Source organism: Felis catus, chromosome E1 (genome assembly GCF_018350175.1).
Source record: "Felis catus isolate Fca126 chromosome E1, F.catus_Fca126_mat1.0, whole genome shotgun sequence".
Classification (NCBI taxonomy): Eukaryota; Metazoa; Chordata; class Mammalia; order Carnivora; family Felidae; genus Felis; species Felis catus.
This window is the reverse complement of record NC_058381.1, coordinates 6,017,886-6,035,772: the sequence shown is the minus strand read 5'-3', so window position 1 is coordinate 6,035,772 and position 17,887 is coordinate 6,017,886. Positions and strand designations below refer to the sequence as shown.

The 17,887-nt window shown below is 47.4% G+C and overlaps 2 protein-coding genes across 7 annotated transcripts in view; one reads left to right on the top strand and one right to left on the bottom strand.

Annotated features, from left to right (window-relative positions):
- Nucleotides 1-7,649, top strand: part of ZNF18 (zinc finger protein 18) — a 30,040-nt gene extending 22,391 nt beyond the window's left edge. For all 3 annotated transcript variants that reach the window (XM_023244532.2, XM_019817184.3, XM_003996215.5), the window contains exons 6-7: nucleotides 800-907; nucleotides 6,356-7,649. In XM_023244532.2, coding sequence (XP_023100300.2) covers nucleotides 800-907; nucleotides 6,356-7,134 — 887 coding nt within the window. In that variant the 3' untranslated portion in view covers nucleotides 7,135-7,649. The remainder of the gene's footprint in view (nucleotides 1-799; nucleotides 908-6,355) is intronic.
- A 1,882-nt stretch (nucleotides 7,650-9,531) lies between these two features.
- DNAH9 (dynein axonemal heavy chain 9) overlaps nucleotides 9,532-17,887 on the bottom strand; it is a 334,028-nt gene continuing 325,672 nt past the window's right edge. For all 4 annotated transcript variants that reach the window (XM_023244531.2, XM_045045039.1, XM_045045040.1 and 1 more), the window contains 2 exons: nucleotides 16,882-17,271; nucleotides 9,532-9,972 (listed from right to left, as the gene is read on the bottom strand). In XM_023244531.2, coding sequence (XP_023100299.2) covers nucleotides 9,745-9,972; nucleotides 16,882-17,271 — 618 coding nt within the window. In that variant the 3' untranslated portion in view covers nucleotides 9,532-9,744. The remainder of the gene's footprint in view (nucleotides 9,973-16,881; nucleotides 17,272-17,887) is intronic.

Below are 17,887 nucleotides of genomic sequence, written 5' to 3'. Positions count from 1 at the left end.
GAGCAGACGTTAAACATTTTCTGTGTCCGTTAGAGAGAGCTGCTTCCATGGAAGTTCTTGGGGGGAAGGGGGCACCGGGGACATGGCTGGGAACTGGGCATAGCAGGGTCTGTGTGCCCGGAACTGTCACGGCTGCATTATGCGTGGTTACTCCTTAAATGTACGAGGTCGGGGATGGTGTTCCCGTGTGAAGGATGACGAGAGTGAGCGTCAGCTCCTGTCACGTTCCTCGTAAGTGCTGAGTTAACGATGGAACTCGGTGTGTCTGAGTCCCTGCTCTGTGCCACTAAGCCCCACTGGGCCAAGAAGCAGTGGCTCGCCCAAACGCGAGCCTTGGTGTGCAGGCGGGCCCTTCCGGTCACCTTGTGACCCTCACCATACATCCTGGTCACGTCATGAGTACTGGTGTCTGAGAAGCTCCCAGTAGCCTTCTAAGAGAAGGTTTTTTGTTTTTTTTTTTCAACGTTTATTTATTTTTGGGACAGAGAGAGACAGAGCATGAACGGGGGAGGGGCAGCGAGAGAGGGAGACACAGAATCGGAAGCAGGCTCCAGGCTCCGAGCCATCAGCCCAGAGCCCGACGTGGGGCTGGAACTCACGGACCGCGAGATCGTGACCTGAGCTGAAGTCGGGCGCTTAACCGACTGCGCCACCCAGGCGCCCCAAGAGAAGGTTTTCTAAGTGGTCCCCAGATCCTTGCTATTTCCTCTTCACACTCAGGTTGTGCCTTTGACAGACCCAGACTGGTCCCTAGTTCTCCCCATTCACCTGGGCTTCATGTCGTCCCTCTGTGTACCAGGCATTTCCAGTTCCAAGCCTGATCCTACTGGTCCAACGGAGTATGGGGAAGAGCCTGCCGGGCGGCACCCTCACCTTAGTGAGAAGATCCCAAGGCCCACCTGCCTAGGTGAGTGGTCGTTCACTGGGGCCCGAGCCCCTCCTGACCTCCTGTCATTAAATCGGAGGGGGGTACAAGGACCTGAGGTCTGTGACATTGTCTGTAACTAGCCACGATCTGGTCAGTCCAGTGTGAGTCCCGAGGTTGGGTCTCCTCATCTCTGGTGCACGGGCTGCTGGAACATGCATACGTAATCGTGGAACAGAGACCACACATCGGACCCGCTGCCTTCGGGCTTGTCTGCCGTGACTGACTGCTTGCTTCCTCAGATAGAATTCCTTTCTAGAAATGTTATGGAACAGCAGTAGGCAATCACTCTTCCTGACCCTTCTGGTTTTCGTAATTGTTGCAGTGAAGTGAAGACTGAATAAGACAAACTGACAGAAAAACACATTTAACTAATCTCCAGGCACCTGACTTCCTCGAAACAGCAGCAACAACAAACACTTCCTGTAAATCATGTATTCTAAGACAGGAGGCGGGGAAATATGTGAACTTCTTCTGTGGTCATGCAGCCATCACCCTTTGTTTCCTGCACTCTCTTTAAAGCGTTGCGGGTGTAACGCCTTGTGTCCGCACGTACCCGCACCCCCGGCCCCCCCCCAACATACACTTCGCCATGTACAGAAGATCCCAGAACTGTGGAGGAAGAAAAGGACCAGGGATGAGAAGTGTATGGAAAGTGATCCTTTCCAGTGGGATCCAACTATTTCCCTTTGCCAACTAACACACTAAGAGACAGCAAGCTTCATGTGAAATGTATGATTTTAATTTTAACCAATATGTTTATCCTAATACTGTTCTCACAAGGATTCCTTTGGAGCAGGGTTTCTCAAACTGCATTTCCTGACCAATCAGTGTAGTGTGAAATCATGTGGGTTGTATCCAGAATTTAAAAAAACTGCAGTGATAAGATTGAATGGAGAATATCAGAAAATATCAGGGTGGGTAATATTTTAGGAAATATTTGCTCTAAGTATGTGTGTATGTTCCATATTTCAATATAAACATACTTCTTTTTTTTAATTTAAAAATCCTTGTTAATGTTTGTTTATTTTTGAGGGAGAGAGAGAGAGCGAGCACAAGTTGGGGAGGGGCAGAGAGAGAGGGAGACACAGACTCAGAAACAGGCTCCAGGCTCCGAGCTGTCAGTACAGAGCCCGGTGTGGGGCTCGAACCCACAAACTGTGACTCATGACCTGATCCGAAGTTGGATGCTTAACTGACTGAGCCACCCAGGCGCCCCAATATAAACATATTTCTTTTTTTTAAATTTTTTGAAATGTTTTGTTATTTATTTTTGAGACAGAGAGAGCATGAACGGGGGAGGGTCCGAGAGAGAGGGAGACACGGAATCCGAAGCAGGCTTCAGGCTCTGAGCTGTCAGCACAGAGCCTGACGCGGGGCTTGAACTCACGGACCATGAGATCATGACCTGAGCCGAAGTCGGATGCTTAACCGACTGAGCCACCCAGGCGCCCCTAAACATATTTCTTACTGTTGGTAGCAGATCAAAAAGTTTGAAAATACTCGAGAGTGTTGTTGCAGTACGATTTTTGTTTTAATAGATATTTTTTAGAGCACTTTCAGATTCACAGCAAAGTTGAGTGGAAGGTACAAGGGATTTCCCATATGCGTCCTTGTAGTGGGATTTTATTTGTGATACATGGTTCACCTATCTCCACTCATTGTTTTTTGTTTTTTTTTTCCTCCTTCATTCCGCCTGGTGACATAGTTGCATTAGCTCTTACCTTGAATGAGACTATGGGGAGTCTACACAGCCAGCCGGCCCTCGTAGGGCTAAGACATGACAATGTCTGCTCTTGACAGAGAGGAAATGTGGGGAGAGAGACCAGGGAAGTGGCCATGGGCAGGCTAGACTGGAAGGGCATGCTGGGAGCAGGGGGAACCCCGTGGAAAGTTGATGCAGGAGCCCAGCTGTGCAGGGGCGAGCCCTCGACTGGTGTGGAAACAATTAACAGGATCAGAAAGGACTCAAAGACCCAAAAGCAGCCAGTTCGCCAGATCTGGGCTCACACCAAGGGGCAGAAGTCTCAGGAGAGATCATGCATGCTGTGTGTTTGACCATACGGAAGAATAGTGCGTGGTTAAAGCAGGCCAGCAGGGGAATACACCTCAAAAAGCCACGTCCTCATCTCTGATCAAAACCCCAAGGGGTTTAAAAAAAAAAATTGTTTGGGAAAAGGATTCTTAAGTAGTTATCTGTAAGAATACTGCAAAGTTACTAAAGAGTCTTGAAAGAAGAATTGTTCGTCGACATTAGATCTGTAAACATTACGAGTCTCTTTTAGTCTGGCTGGCCCAGTTGGTCAAGCACGCAACCCGATCTCAGGGTCATGAGTTCGAGCCCCATGTGGGGCGTGGAGCCTATTTAAAAAAAAAAAAAGTCTGTCATTTTAGAAAGGTAAAATCAGTAAAATGATGGGATGTGGGTATAGAAGTAGACACACAGGCCAGCAGAACAGAAAAGGGAGGCTTGGAAGAGAGGCTCATCAGGCAAGAATTTTTTTTTTTAATTTTTTTTTAATGTTTATTTTTGACAGAGACAGAGCATGAGCGGGGGAGGGGCAGAGAGAGAGAGAGGGAGACACAGAATCCAAAGCAGGCTCCAGGCTCCGAGCCGTCAGCCCAGAGCCCGACACGGGGCTCGAACTCACAGACCGCGAGATCATGACCAGAGCCGAAGTCGGACGCTCAACCGACTGAGCCACCCAGGCGCCCCTGGGCAAGAATTTGATGTGAGACAGAGGAAGAGGCCACGAGGGTCTGTGGATGAGGTGTTCTTCCTTGAACAGCATTCTTTGGGAAGAGGCATCGGTTTAAATGTGATGAATGTCATACACCAAAATAAGTTGGAAATAGATGAAAAAGATAAAATAGGAACATAATAATAAGGAAGGAAACGGGTGACTGTTTGACTCACTGTCTGGGCGGGGAAGGTTTTATCAGTATAAAAGCCATGGAGGAAAACCATTAGGGAAAAGATGAATAGACTTGAGTACACTGGGGCGCCTGGGTGGCTCAGTCGGTTGAGCGTCCGACTTCACCTCGGGTCATGGTCTCACAGTTCATGGGTTCAAGCCCCGCGTCGGGCTCTGTGCTGTGACAGCTCGGAGCCTGGAGCCTGCTTCAGATTCTGTGCCTCCCTCTCTCTCTGCCCCGGTTGCACTTGTGCTCTGTCTCTCTCAAAAATAAATAAACGTTAGAAAAAAAAATAGACTTGAGTATACTTAAAATTAAGAAAACCCCCACAACTTACACATATACATAAATGGCCACAAACAAAATTCAGGTATTGGTGAAAAACATTGTTCATGAAAATGGCAGATAAATGATTATCTTTCTTTCCTTTCTTTCTCTTTTTCTTTCTTTTTTCTTTTTTTTCTCTTTTCTTTTCTTTCTTTCTTTCTTTCTTTCTTTCTTTCTTTCTTTCTTTCTTTCTTTCTTTCTTTCTTTCTTTCTGTATATTTTTGAGAGAGAGAGCACAAGTAGGGGAGGGGCAGAGAGAGTCAGGGGACAGAGGATCTGAGTCGGGCTCCATGCTGACAGCAGAGAGCCCTATGTGGGGCTCCAGCTCACAAACTGTGAGATTGTGATCCGAGCTGAAGTCAGACGCTCAATAGACTGAGCCACCCAAGTGCCCCTCAATGATTATTTTTCTTAACATGGTGAGAGTTAATGCAGGATAATAAGAAAAAAAAATGACTTTCTCAATGAAAGAATGGGCAGCAGTCTTTACGAAACGTAGCTCTTAAATGTGAAAAAATTCATCCTTTAATAACAAAGGTGTTAAAATTTATAACAGTGAGAAACTATGTTTTCATTGGTTTCAAAGGCCAATATTTAAAACAAAATTTTTTTTTTTAAACATTTATTTCTGAGAGACAGAGACAGACAGTGAGCAGGGGAAGGGCAGAGAGAGAGAGGGAGACAGAATCCGAAGCAGGTTCCAGGCTCCGAGCTGTCAGCACAGAGCTTGACATGGGGCTCGAACCCATGAACCATGGGATCATGACCTGAGCCAAAGTCGGATGCTTAACCAACTGAGCCACCCAGGCGCCCCTCAGAGAAGGCCAATATTTTAGAAATACTCAGTACTTAAGGCCCGAACACTGTCCTTTGCTTAGCCCAGCTTGTCATAGTGGGGGTGGCACAGTCCTGGAGATTGATTCGCCAGCCAGTGTCAGGAGCCTCAGTATCAATGTTCGCGCCTACTGACATGGTAATAACCCTGCAGGGAACCCAAAATGGTCAGAAATGTGGGCAAAGATGTATGAAGAAAAAGCACAGCGTTATTTATAGTAGCAAACCCACAACAAATAGCTTTGGTGTCCAGAGTAGGAAAATCCTTCAGTAAATCATGTGTTTGCTATTATGTGTTCATGGTGACGTCTCTACAATAGATCATTATTCAGCTTTCAAATGATATTCATAACGGCTCCTTTAAAGACAAGAGAAAGTACCTTTGTCACTTTAAAGACCAGAGAAAGTGCCTTTGTCATCTGAGAGGGGTGTGTCCTAAGACTTTGTGAATTAAGTCAGATCTAACTCTTTAGCAGATTCCTGGGGCTCCGGCAGATAATTTGAAGGCACTGATGCAGGAATGAGAAAGGTGAATAGCTTCTTTAGGTCTACAGAAATAACGTATAAAAGTTGGAAAACATATTCTACCACCAGAATAAAAATCTTTACGTATCATTTAGTGGTAGCAACCAAAAACTTAAGGTATGAGCAAAAGAAAATTTTTTTAATTTTTTTTTTTTAACGTTTATTTTTGAGAGAGAGACAGAGTGTGAGCAGGGGCGGGGCAGAGAGAAAGGGAGACAGAATCCGGAACAGGCTCCAGGCTCCAAGCTGTCAGCACAGAGCCCGACACGGGGCTCGAACTCACAAACCGTGAGTCCTCCCCACCCCACCCCCCCAGAAAGCACACATACATACATAGGTAAAGACTAAACAAAGACCAGAAGGAAATACATAATCATGGTTGCTAACTCTGGATGGTGTGATTGAGGTCGATTTGCTTTTCTTCTTTATGTTTTTCTCTCCAAATTGCTTTTAGTGCTTTAGATGTAATCAGATAAAAACAAATCGTTTTGCAAAGTAACGCCCTTACATAATATACTTGTTTTTCCTGGGCCTTAAGAAATGCACGCCGCTCGTTCATGGGGGGCAGGGGCGGTCAGCAGAGCCCTCTGTGCGCTCCGTCTGCCCTGTGAGGTTCTCGGCTCTGGAGCCGGACACTGAGCCCGGACCCCAGCACGAGTGCAGTGAGTGTCCGGTCGCCCAGGCCGGACGGTGTCTTCCTTCCTCACCCACTGTCGCCTCCTTGATAAGGAGAATCCGTGTTTTCCGAGGACCTTTTTCTTGACGTAGGGGTTAGAAAGCAGGGCACAGCATTGACGGAACGATTTCAAATCTTCTTTCTTCTTCCAGGAGACAGGCAAGAGAATGACAAAGAGAACCTGAATTTGGAAAATTGCAGGGGCCAGGAGCCTTCCGACGTCTCCTGCCACGCCTCGGGGGAGGCGCCTTCCCAGGCCTCCTTGAGCGGCCTCTGCGGTGAGGATGCACCGAGATGCTTTGGAGAAGTGGGCAGTCGCCCCGAGGCCCCGGGAGACCTGCAGGGGGAGGGGCCGGTGGGCCAGCTCTCTCCTCAAGAGAGGAATTCTGGGAAACAGCATGTGGCCAGTCCCCGTCCAGAAGAACTGTCCCTGCTGTGGTTGGAGGAGAAGAGAGACGCCTCCCCGAAGGGGCAGCCGAGGGCCCCCATGGCCCAAAAACTCCCCACCTGCAGGGAGTGCGGGAAAAGCTTTTACAGGAATTCTCAGCTTGTTTTTCACCAGAGAACTCACACCGGAGAGACATACTTCCAGTGCCCCACCTGCAAAAAAGCCTTTCTGCGGAGTTCAGACTTCGTGAAGCACCAGAGAATCCACACGGGCGAGAAGCCCTGTAAATGTGGCCACTGTGGCAAAGGCTTCAGCGACCTCTCGGGACTGCGTCACCACGAGAAGATCCACACGGGAGAGAAGCCCTACAAATGTCCCATCTGCGAGAAGAGTTTTATTCAGAGGTCAAACTTTAACAGGCATCAGAGAGTGCACACAGGAGAGAAACCGTACAAGTGTCCCCGCTGCGGGAAGAGTTTCAGCTGGAGCTCGAGCCTTGATAAACATCAAAGATCCCACTTAGGAAAGAAGCCCTTTCAGTAGCCAAGCTCCCTGAGCCCGTTTCTATCTCTGGGCCGTTTAAAAATACTTGCTTCCATCTGGAGACATCGCATCGCTTAAAGGCCAGCCCTGTTCTGTTATTTTATGGATTTGAGAGGAGGGTCACCAGGGCATGGCTTTGGACTGGGAGGACACGTTGGCCTCTGGGTTGGGGTTCGGGTGGGTTTCATTTCTTGCCTCTGCGTCGGGAGAAAGAGTGGTCTTCCTCCGTCAGTCTCTTGCGGTGGATCCCTTGGGGAAGAAGGTTCACTTGGAGAACCTGTTCTACAAGTGCCGTCTGGGGAGAGCTCAACTGGATTGGCTGCATGGCAGCTCATGGCGGCTCATGGGAAGGGCCTGGGATCAGCGGTTTAGGAGGGGGGTTCGGGAGCAGGCCATCTGTCACAGGAAGGGCAGCAGAGAGGGCCAGTGAGCTCACGTGTGTTCCTTGCCACACGGGTGCAAAATTAACCTCAAGTGTCTCTCGTTCTAAATAAACTTCTTAGAGTTACCCCGCATCTTTCTTTGTGTCTGAAGTGTCCCCTGTGTTCTAAGCGTAACTCAAGGTGCATTTTCTCATGGAATCACCCTGAACGGTAGTTGAGCACCTGACCATCCCGTACAGACTTACCAGGTGTATCCGTCAGCGGAAGAGCGACAGGAAATCGCTAACCTGGTGCCCAGGTGTGAGAGCTGGGTTAGCACTGGGCCTTCTTTGTCTCTTCTGAGCTCATCTCTCGCTTGCTCACCTGCCTCAACCTGCCCCTCTTTCTCCTATCAATTTTCCAGAGTGTTCTGTGCTTTCAAATTGCCTTTATTACCCCATTTTGTCAGTAGATATTAGGAAGAAGTCATTAGTAGTGATGTAATGTCCGTTCTGTCTAGGGGTGTGACACATACATCTAACCTGCCCACTTGTCCCCTCTTCGAAGTCACATGCTCCCCCCCCCGCCCCCCCCCGCCAGTGTCCTGCTCTCATAGTGTGGGAGTTTCACCTTCCTTCCTTCTTCGTCCTCCTCTTGCCTGCTCCGAGTTTACTGCTGCTGGTGAGGACCAGGAAGGAGGGCAGTGATCTGTAGGCACGTACCGGCAGATAGAAACTCAAGTTGGATTTCTTGGATTCCAGAGGGATTTTTAACCCCCTTGTCGCATGAAGGTGAGGGGGAAGGCCCCTCGTTAGGAAGTGCAGGAACCACAGGGCAGAAAGCAGGAAAATCATGGAGGAACCAGCGTTCGATTTTGTATTCGGTACAGCAGAGATTTGTAGGGTGGTGGGATTTTATGTTTCAGGTTTTTTTTTTAATGTTTATTTTTGAGAGAGATTAACCAGCCCTCCAGGGGAACTCGGATGCCAGCTCAAGTTTAAGGGCTCCTGTTGTAAATCCTAATTCATCAAGGATATGGGTTGGGGGGGGGCAGTAATGATTCCGGAAGGAATACTGGGCCCTCCTGGACTCTTCTTAGCAAACAGACCTTCCTATAAGAGCTCTTTAAAACAGTGGAGCTCTTTGGGATTCCAGGGAAAATGTGTTAGAGAAAAATCTAGAAAACTTTTAGGCTAAAAAGCTGCAGGCACAGGGTTTCTCCGTGGGTCCCTCTGAAATGATCTGATGGATGATAGAGATACTGGGAAACAACCTATCTCATTCACGGTTGTGTTCTCAGCACACGGTAAGTGTTTAACTTACTGAATGCATGTGTGAGTTAATAAGGGATACGTGTCCTATGTGTACTTCCTCTGTCCTTTAGATCACTGATCGGCAAAATGTGGCCCAGCATCTGTTTTTGTAAATATGGTTTTATTGGAGCCCAGCCACACCCATTTATTTATGTTCTGGGTTGAGTCATTGCAGCAGAGAAAAATGCCCTGCAAAGCATAGACCATTTACCGAGTGGCCCTTTCTAGAAAAAATTTGGTGATCCCTGATCCAGAGTAACTGGTCGCAATGCAGCCTCTGACCCTGGGGCAATGCTGACAGCTGCTGGTCTATGGAGTAGCTGGGAGCGGAGCACTGGGTACTGTGCCGTGTAACTACATCAGGGCTCAGGTGTTTGTGGTTCGTTTCTCTTGGTCTCTCCAGGATCATTTATGACTCTGCTCACAAAGCTGGGACCAGACACAGTCGAAGAATAAATCACTTTATTGGGAACGGTGCAGTGTTGTGAAATGCTTCCCCCACTCGTTCCTGGACCCGAATTCGTCCAGCTGTCGCCGCAATTGTAGGCACATCTCTCCGGGTTCCCTACAAGAATTCTACAGAATTGTGAGTACATGTGATTTCCTTTTTTTTTTTTTTAATGTTTATCTTTGAGAGAGATAGAGAGATAGAGAGAGAGAGAGAGAGAGAGAGAGAGAGAGAGAGAGACAGGACGGGCAGGGGAGGAGCAGAGAGAGGGAGAGACAGACTCCGATGCAGGCTCTGGGCTTTGAACTGTCAGCAGGGCTCGAACTCACAAACCGCGTGATCATGACCTGAGCCGAAGTCAGATACTTAACCGACTGAGCCAGCCAGGTGCCCCAAGTACATGTGATTTCTTATCTATGCGTCTGTGTCACCCCTCCCCGCCTTGTCGCTCTGGGCAGCCTCCAGCCCAGCCTTGTGTTCTCAGTGGCTAAATCTGGAGAAGCAAAGCGACTCCAGCAAGAACCCACTTAGATGCCTTCTCCTTGGTCTTCAGGTTGAAAGTCCACACATAGGTGGGTCCCCGCTGGCAAGTCTTGTACACGGGACAAGGATAGACGCTGCGGCTGTCCTGTTTATCTGCAGGAATGGCCTTGATGAACATCACGGGCATGGGGGGTGTCAGGTCCTTCAGCTTCGCCTCCGTAATGACCCCTGCCTGGGGACAAGAACATGAAAGGAGCCACCTTAGATCAGACACAGAGTGCAGCCAGCCAGCCAGCCAGCCTCCTGTCGGAAGGCCCAGCAGCTGAGACACTGGGAAGGCCTGGCTGCCTCATGAACTGTTAACCCACGATGGGACGGCAGCTGAGATGCGGAAAACCGATTTCTGCTGTTTTCTAGCCTAAATCACTTTCTGAAGGAGAGTTCTAGAAGTTGTTATGTATCATATACAGATTAATCCCTTTGTGACTTGAGCCTCTATTTTTATTTCCTCATCCATTCACTTCATAAGCATATCGAATGCAACTATTTGCCAGATGGTCATCATGGAAGGTGCTAGGGCTTTGAAAGACGAGGAAGAAGACACAGTTCGTGCCAGCAAATGCTTTAGATTTTAAGGGTTGGGTTATGTCTTTTTCAGCTTCATATGGGACCTCCTCCACCCTCCGGAGCATTTTGACTTCTTGAGCGGAGCTGTGTTCTATCTTTACTCGTGTGATAGGGACCTAACTTCTGGAGCTTTCTAGGTGGGGCCTCTGTGGTTTTCTGAGATGAATCAATAGAGTGATGTGGGGCTGTTTATTTTTATTTACTATTATTTTTTTTTTCCTAGTCCTGAGAAATGTTCTGAGGACCAAAAGCATTCCTGTATCAAATAAGCTTGGGAAAAGGTGCTTACCATACACTGAAGACAGGAAGTCCTAGCAGTAAAGAAAAGGGGTGAACTTTATTTAACCTGGTGCTTCCCAAACTTATTTGACCACAGGACTCTTTTCTTTTCGATCTATTTATTTCCTATGGCACTAGTGTTTTATGGAACTTACTGTGGGAAATGTTGATACAGAGCGATTCACAGATACCTCGCAGTTGCCCTGGTGACTTTGATCCCCTTCTACTATGGATAGAGCTTGGCTCATTTTCCATGAAATGTTTTATTTTTAAATTTTTTTTAATGTTTACTATTTTTGAGAGAGAGTCAGAGAGAGAGAGAGACAGAGAGCAAGCAGGGGAGGGGCACACAGAGTCTGAAGCAGGCTCCAGGCTCTGAGCCATTAGCACAGAGCCTAATGCAGGGCTCAAACTCACAGACCTTGAGATCATGACCTGAGCTGAAGTTGGATGCTTAACCGACTGAGCCACCCAGGTGCCCCTCCATGAAATGCATTTAAAGGGGAGGATGTGCCTTTTCAGTTCTGTTAGAGGCTGGTATGAGGCATGATGAGTAACAGATCTTAGGGAAACAGTAGGCACTCCCTTAAGGTCAACAACTGAGTGTTTATGGCAGGGAGTGGGAGAAGGGGTAGAACCTTTCTTTTTTCCACATGTACCTCAGAACCAACCCTTTTAAAATGTACAAGTCAGTGTCTTTTAATGTACAATCATCACTTTGTAATTCCAGAACATTTTCATCATCCCTCCTCCCCCTCCCCCCCAAGAAACTAACCATGGGCAGCCACCATGAGTAGTGGGGTATTGGTGCCTCCAGTGATTATGGTTGAATTCTCTATATGAACAGCATATTTGTTTCCATCTCTTAACTTTCAACCTATTTGTGTCTGAATCTAAAGTGTATCTCGTGTAGACAGCATATACTTGTATCGTTAAAAAAAATCCATTCTGCCATTCTCTGCCTTTTGATTGTAGTGTTTAATTTATTTATATTTAATGTAATTACTGATAAGGTAAGGTTTACATCTGCCATTTGACTCTTTGTTTTCTATGTCTTGGGTCTTTATTGTTCCTTGGTTTCTCCATTGCTGCCTTCTTTTGTGTTAAATAGATCTATTTCAGTGTATCATTTTAATTCCCTTGTTATTTCTTTTACTATGTAAAAAAATTATTTTCTTAGTGATTTCCCTAGGGATTACAATGAACTTCAGTGTATAAACATCAACTTCAATGAATACCAACTTAATTTCAGTAGTAGACAAAACTTTATTCCTCTATATGTTCCTTTCCTTCCCCTTCCTCTGCTTAAGACCTTGTGCTGTTTTCATGATACAAATTACATCTTTCTGCTTATCAGCAGACTTAGAGTTATTGCTTCCTGCAATTGTCCGTTAAATCAGGGAGGAAATAAAAGTTACAAACAAAAATCCATTTATATTTTCTTATATATTTACAGACATAATTACCTTTGCTGGTGTTCTGTTTCTTCATGTGGACTCGAGTTACTGTCTTGTAACTCATTTCATTCTGAAGGACTCCCTTAAGTATTTCTTTTTCTTTTTTTTTATTCAAAAAAATTTTTTTTATTTGAGAGAGACAGAGTAAGCAGGGGAGAGGGGCAGAGGGAGAGAGAGAGCATCTTAAACAGGCTCAACACTCATTGCAGAGCCTGATGTGGGGCTTGATCCCATGACCATGAGATCATGACCTGAGCCGAAATCAAGAGTCGGACGCTTTAACCGACTGAGCCACCCAGGCGCCCCTCCCTTAAGTATTTCTTATAGGTCTGGTCTGCTAGTGGTGAATTCTCTCTCTTTAAACTTGGGAATGTCTTAATTTCTCCTTCATTTTTGAAAGATAGTGTTACTGGATATGGAATTTTTGGCTGACAGTCTTTCTGTCGGCACTATGACTTCCATTCTACTGTCTTCTGACTTCATGGTTGCTTAAGAGAAATCATCTGTTCATCCAATGGAGGACCCCTTGGAAGTGATGGATTGCTTTCAAGGCTCTCTCTTTATCTTATAACATGTCTGCGTATGGATTTCTAAGTTTATCCTATTTAGATTTTGTTGAGATTCCTGGATGTGTAGATTAATCTTTTTTTTTTTTTTTTTTAATCAACTCTGGAAAGTGGCCATTATTGCTTCAAATATTCTTTCTGGCTATTTCTCTCTCTCTTCTCCTTTTGGGACCCCTACTATGTAGATGTTTGTATGCTTGAGTATTCCTCAGGTTTCTAAACTGTTCATTTATTTTGTTCTTTTTTTCTGCTTCTCAGCTTGGATAATCTCAAGTGATACATTTCCAAGTTTGGCCATTCTTGTCTACTCAAATCTTCTGTTGAATTCCTCTATTTAATTTTAATTTTTTTATTTAATTTTTATTTTTTAATGTTTATTTATTTTTGAGAGAAAAAGTACAAGTGGGAGAGGGTAGAGAGAGAGAGGGAGACACAGAATCCAAAGCAGACTCCAGGTTCCGAGCTGTCAGCACAGAGCCCCACATGGGGCTCGAACCTACGAACTCTGAGATCATGACCCGAGCCGAAGCTGGACACTTAACCAACGGAGCCACCCAGGCGACCCGAAAACTTGAATACTTTAAATAATACATTGTGGCAACTCCAAAAGTCAGGCTCCCTCCATAGAGTTTGTTGTTGTTTGTTGAATGAGTTTTCTGAACTGACTCTCTATAGTCTGTCTTTGACACCTAAGGCTCCTGAAGTAGCCTGCTTAGTTAGCTTGGTGGTCAGCACATAGTTGGACAGAGGTTTCTTAGACGCCTGGATCCAGTGAGTCTCACAGGTTCTGCCCCAGGGCTCTGTGCATGTGTTGTGCATGCCTCCAGGGCTCAGCCAGGCAGTTGAAAACTCTGCCTTAGCCTTCACTTCCTGCTTGCACAGAGCCTCAGGGCCAGCCAGAAGTGAGCTTACAGACTTCTCGGGGCTTTCTTGGGCCTGTGCACAGCCCTGCCCATGGGCATGGCCCTCTAGGTTTCCAAGGATGAGTTGGAGGTCATCTCATTCTCCAGCTTTTCCTCTTAAGCGGTAGCCTAGTTAGCCTAGTATTTGTAGTTAGCCTAGTATTTGTTCCACTGTTTATTTAAAAAAAATTTTTTTTTAATGTTTATTTCTGAGACAGAGAGAGACAGAGCACGAGTAGGGGAGGGGCAGAGAGAGAGGGAGACACAGAATCTGAAACAGGCTCCTGGCTCTGAGCTGTCAGCACAGAGACTGATGCGGGGCTCGAACTCACGAACCGCGAGATCATGAACCTGAGCGGAAGTCGGACGCTCAGCCGACTGAGCCACCCAGGGGACCCTGCTCCACTGTTATCTACTACCTCAGGCAAGCTGGAGGTTAAATAGTTGTCTTTGTTTTCAGTACATGCCTTCAGGGGGGAAAGGCTGTTGCCCTGGGTGAGCTCCAACTCTGGTCAAGTAAAGCAGACATGTAAGTGGGGTCTTCCTGGAAACCACCACATAGGGAAAATAATGACCGTTTTCTGGGAATGGGTCTTTGAAAGTACTCCAACTCCGTTTTGCCCCCTCCCGTGGCTGGGAGGCTGCTGTGTTCACTGTGACTAGAGCACATTGGTTTTCGAGGCCACCACAGAGTTGGTGGGGATGGGGATGGGAAAAGGGCAAGTTAAAAGGCCACAAAGCTTATTCTCTTACTGAGCTTTGGACATTTTTCTTCACTAAATACTCCTTGGGTTGCCGAAAGCCTTTAGTTGATTTCTAGAGTCCTGTGCCAAAGTTAAGCTCTGATAATGTGGGGCCAGTGTTATTTTATGGAGGAGAGGATATTTGGACATTCTTACTCTTATGTTTTTGCTGACATCTTTTTGGGGGTAGAAACTGAGACTAAGAGTTCTTGGTGGGCGGGTATTGCTTTTGGGAAGTTGTTATTAGTATTATTTATAAAAAAAAAATTTTTAATGTTTATTTATTTTTGAGAGAGAGGGTGAGGGGTGGGGGCAGAGAGAGAGGGAGACACAGGATCCGAAGCAGCTCCGGGCTCTGAGCTGTCAGCCCAGAGCCCGATGTGGGGCTCGAACTTATGAACCACAAGATCATGACCTGAGCCAAAGCCAGATGCTCAACCGACTGAGCCACCCAGGTGTCCTGGGAAGTTATTATTATATAGAAACAAGGTCATAAAATACTAGAGTTAGATGATTGGAATCAGTGTCTTTTCCCCCTCCCCCACAGTTCTGGCATTCTTCTGAACTTCTTCCCCACTTGCTCACTTTGGGTTTTTTTTTTGATATTCTAGCTCTGGCCACCCTACAGCACCCTACACCTAATAGCATCCAGGTATGACCCCCCTGCTCACAGAATCTTGGACAAATGTTCAGGTGGAGAAGGGGAAGTCAGCTTCCTTCTCAAGGTTCAGGCTGTTTGAACACTGTCCCACTTTGCTGTCCTCTCTGTTGGCCCTTGATTGGTTCCATAGAGCTCCTATGACAAATTACCATAAATTTGGTGGCTTAAAACAGCAGAAATGATTCTTTCACAGTTCTGAAGGCCAGTCTTTTTTTTTGCTAATTTTTCTTATTTTACTTTTTTTTTTTAACTTTATTTTGAGAGAGAGAGCACATATGCATAGCAGGGGTAGGGTAGAGAGAGGAGGAGAGAGAATTCCAGGCAGGCTCCACACTGCCAGTGCAGAGCCTGAAGTGGGGTTCAAATTCACAAACCTGGGGAACATGACCTGAGTTGAAACCAAGAGCCAGTTGCTTAACCAACTGAGCCACCCAGGCACCCCTGAAGGCCAGAGTCGTAAATAGTAGGTAGACTTAATAGTAGGTAGGGTCTGTAGTAGACTTAAGTAGTAGACTTAAATAGTAGGTAGGGTCTGTGCCTTCTGGAGGCCCTGAGGCAGAAACTATCCCATGTATCTCTCCTGGCTTCTGGGGGCTTCCTTGGAATTCCTTGGCTTATAGATACATCACTCCAATCTCTGCCTCTGTCCTCACAGGGCATTCTCTTCTGTGTTTCCAACATGGCCTTCTTATAAGGATACCAGTCCTGGGATTTAGGGCCTTCTCTGCTCTAGTATAACCTCACCTCAACTGCATATATCTGCAAAGAGCCTATGTCTAGATAGGGGCACATTCTGAGGTTCTAGGTGGGCACGAATTTTGGTAGACACTGTTGAATCCAGTACAGCTCTGTATGTATATTTACGTGGCCTACGTGGCCTTCTATGATATCTTAGATCTTTCTTTCCCTCATGTTTATTTATTTTTGAGAGAGAGAGAGAGAGGGGGAGGGAGCACACAAGTGGGGGAGGGGCAAAGAGAGAGAGAGGGAGACACAGAATCCAAAGCAGGCTCCAGGCTCTGAGCTGTCAGCACAGAGCCCAACATGGAGCTCAAACTCACGAGCTGTGAGATCGTGACCTGAGCTGAAGTCGGACACTCAACCGACTGAGCCACCCAGGCGTCCCTATAGTTTAGATCAACTGACAGTTTTTCCCCATTAACTCTGTACTAACAGCTAGGAATAGTTGAGTGGCACTTGCCGAGCGGGATATGTGACTAAGCACTTCTTCCAGATCACGTGTTATCACAAACGTGAACTTGTTCTGGAGGCATCCATCCTTGCCTGTGTCATTTATCCCAGCCAATCTTAGGGTGACTCAAATCTTTATTAGGCTCCAGTGAGGAACCCTTTCAGAATGTCACGTTGAAATAGTATCTACGGGGCTCCCCTTGGAGATGGGGGCAGTGTAAAAGGCAGAAGGGACTCCTTCTAGAGCTCGTGGATGAGGAAAGTGGCCCTGGAAGGTGAAATGACATCCCCAGGGCGGGCAGCCAGCATCAGGGATAGCTCGAGAGTTAGTGACACTCACACTCCTGGAGCATTCTCTGTGTGCCGGGCACAATTCCAGGTGTCCCCGCATATGAACTCATCTTTGCAGCAACTCTTATTTTCCCCTTTCACGCTTGAGGGAACTGGGATTTGGAGAGGTAGAACCATGTCCCAAGGTCCCAGAGTTAACGGACGGTAGTGCTGGGATTCAGATCCGGCCAGTTTGGTTCCAGAGCCCTTGCTTTTAATCGGCGCAAAGCCTGTGCTCTCCGCACCGTCCCTGGCTGCATGAGAGTGCTTGAGAGCCTCAGGGAAGGCTCAGAAGGTCCAGGGCATCCCCTTTGCACCATCACCCTCTATGGAGGCAATGTGTAATTTAATCAGCCCACAGAGGGTGTCCCATCCCAAGATTTACCTGTACGTCCCAGCGAGCGCCTTCCACAAAGAGGCCATGGATGTAGGCCCCCTCCCGAGGGGCGCTCCTGAAGTCCTCCCTGTTCTTCTTTGTCACGTCACATTGCAGGGCCATCTGGTCCAGTGGCCATTCGTTCTTGCGGGCCGTGGACTGCATGATGGCGGTCAGGAAGGACTGGGGGTTGAAGAAGCCCGTCAGCCACACTGTGGCAGGCATGGCGAAGTCTCCTATCCAGGCCTCCAACTCTTTGATTCGGTCGAGGAGGTCCACAAACCAGGCTCCCAGGCCTGCCGTGGAGGGGTAGGCTCGCCTGGCCCAGGGCTCTGGCACCGTGTCTAGGTACAGGGCATTCTGTAAGTTCTCCATGTCGCTGGTCATGGTCAGCTCCCCCTGTAGACGAGGGGCAGGAGGGGACAGAGTGAGGGGGCAGGAAGTCCCTGGAGACAACTGGCCGTAGGGACCACTGGCTCATGGCCTACAGGCAGACAGATGAGTCCCACAGTGGTGGCCATGACTGTCCCTAATACTTGGTTTGCAAGGTGTGTGAGTCCACACCTACGTACTGACAGCAGTCGACGTCCACTGCGGACCTCAGACCACCTGTGGGTTCCCTACCCTAAAGCCTGGGTGCTGGCTCTCCTCCCGCCTTTGCAGCGGGCCCTGCAGCTCAGAAGCACGAGAGGCCCGAGGCTGGACGGTCTGTGTCCCCCCCAAATCAAGGATCTCCCCCAGAGTCAAGGTAGGAGATACACAGTCAACTTGAAGGAACCCACCTCCAACTGCTAGATGAAAGGTTACGTCGAAAACCGAAAACCATCATTAGGTTTGATTTTGTAACTTTGGTTATGACACGGATCTCCAGCAATTTCTTTCCTTTTTTTTTTTTTTTTAAATGTTTACTTAACTTATTTTGAGAGTGAGCGAGCAGGGGAGGGGCAGAGAGAGAGAGAGAGGGAGGGAGAGAGGGAAGGAGACAGGAGACAGAATCCCAAGCAGGCTCCACACT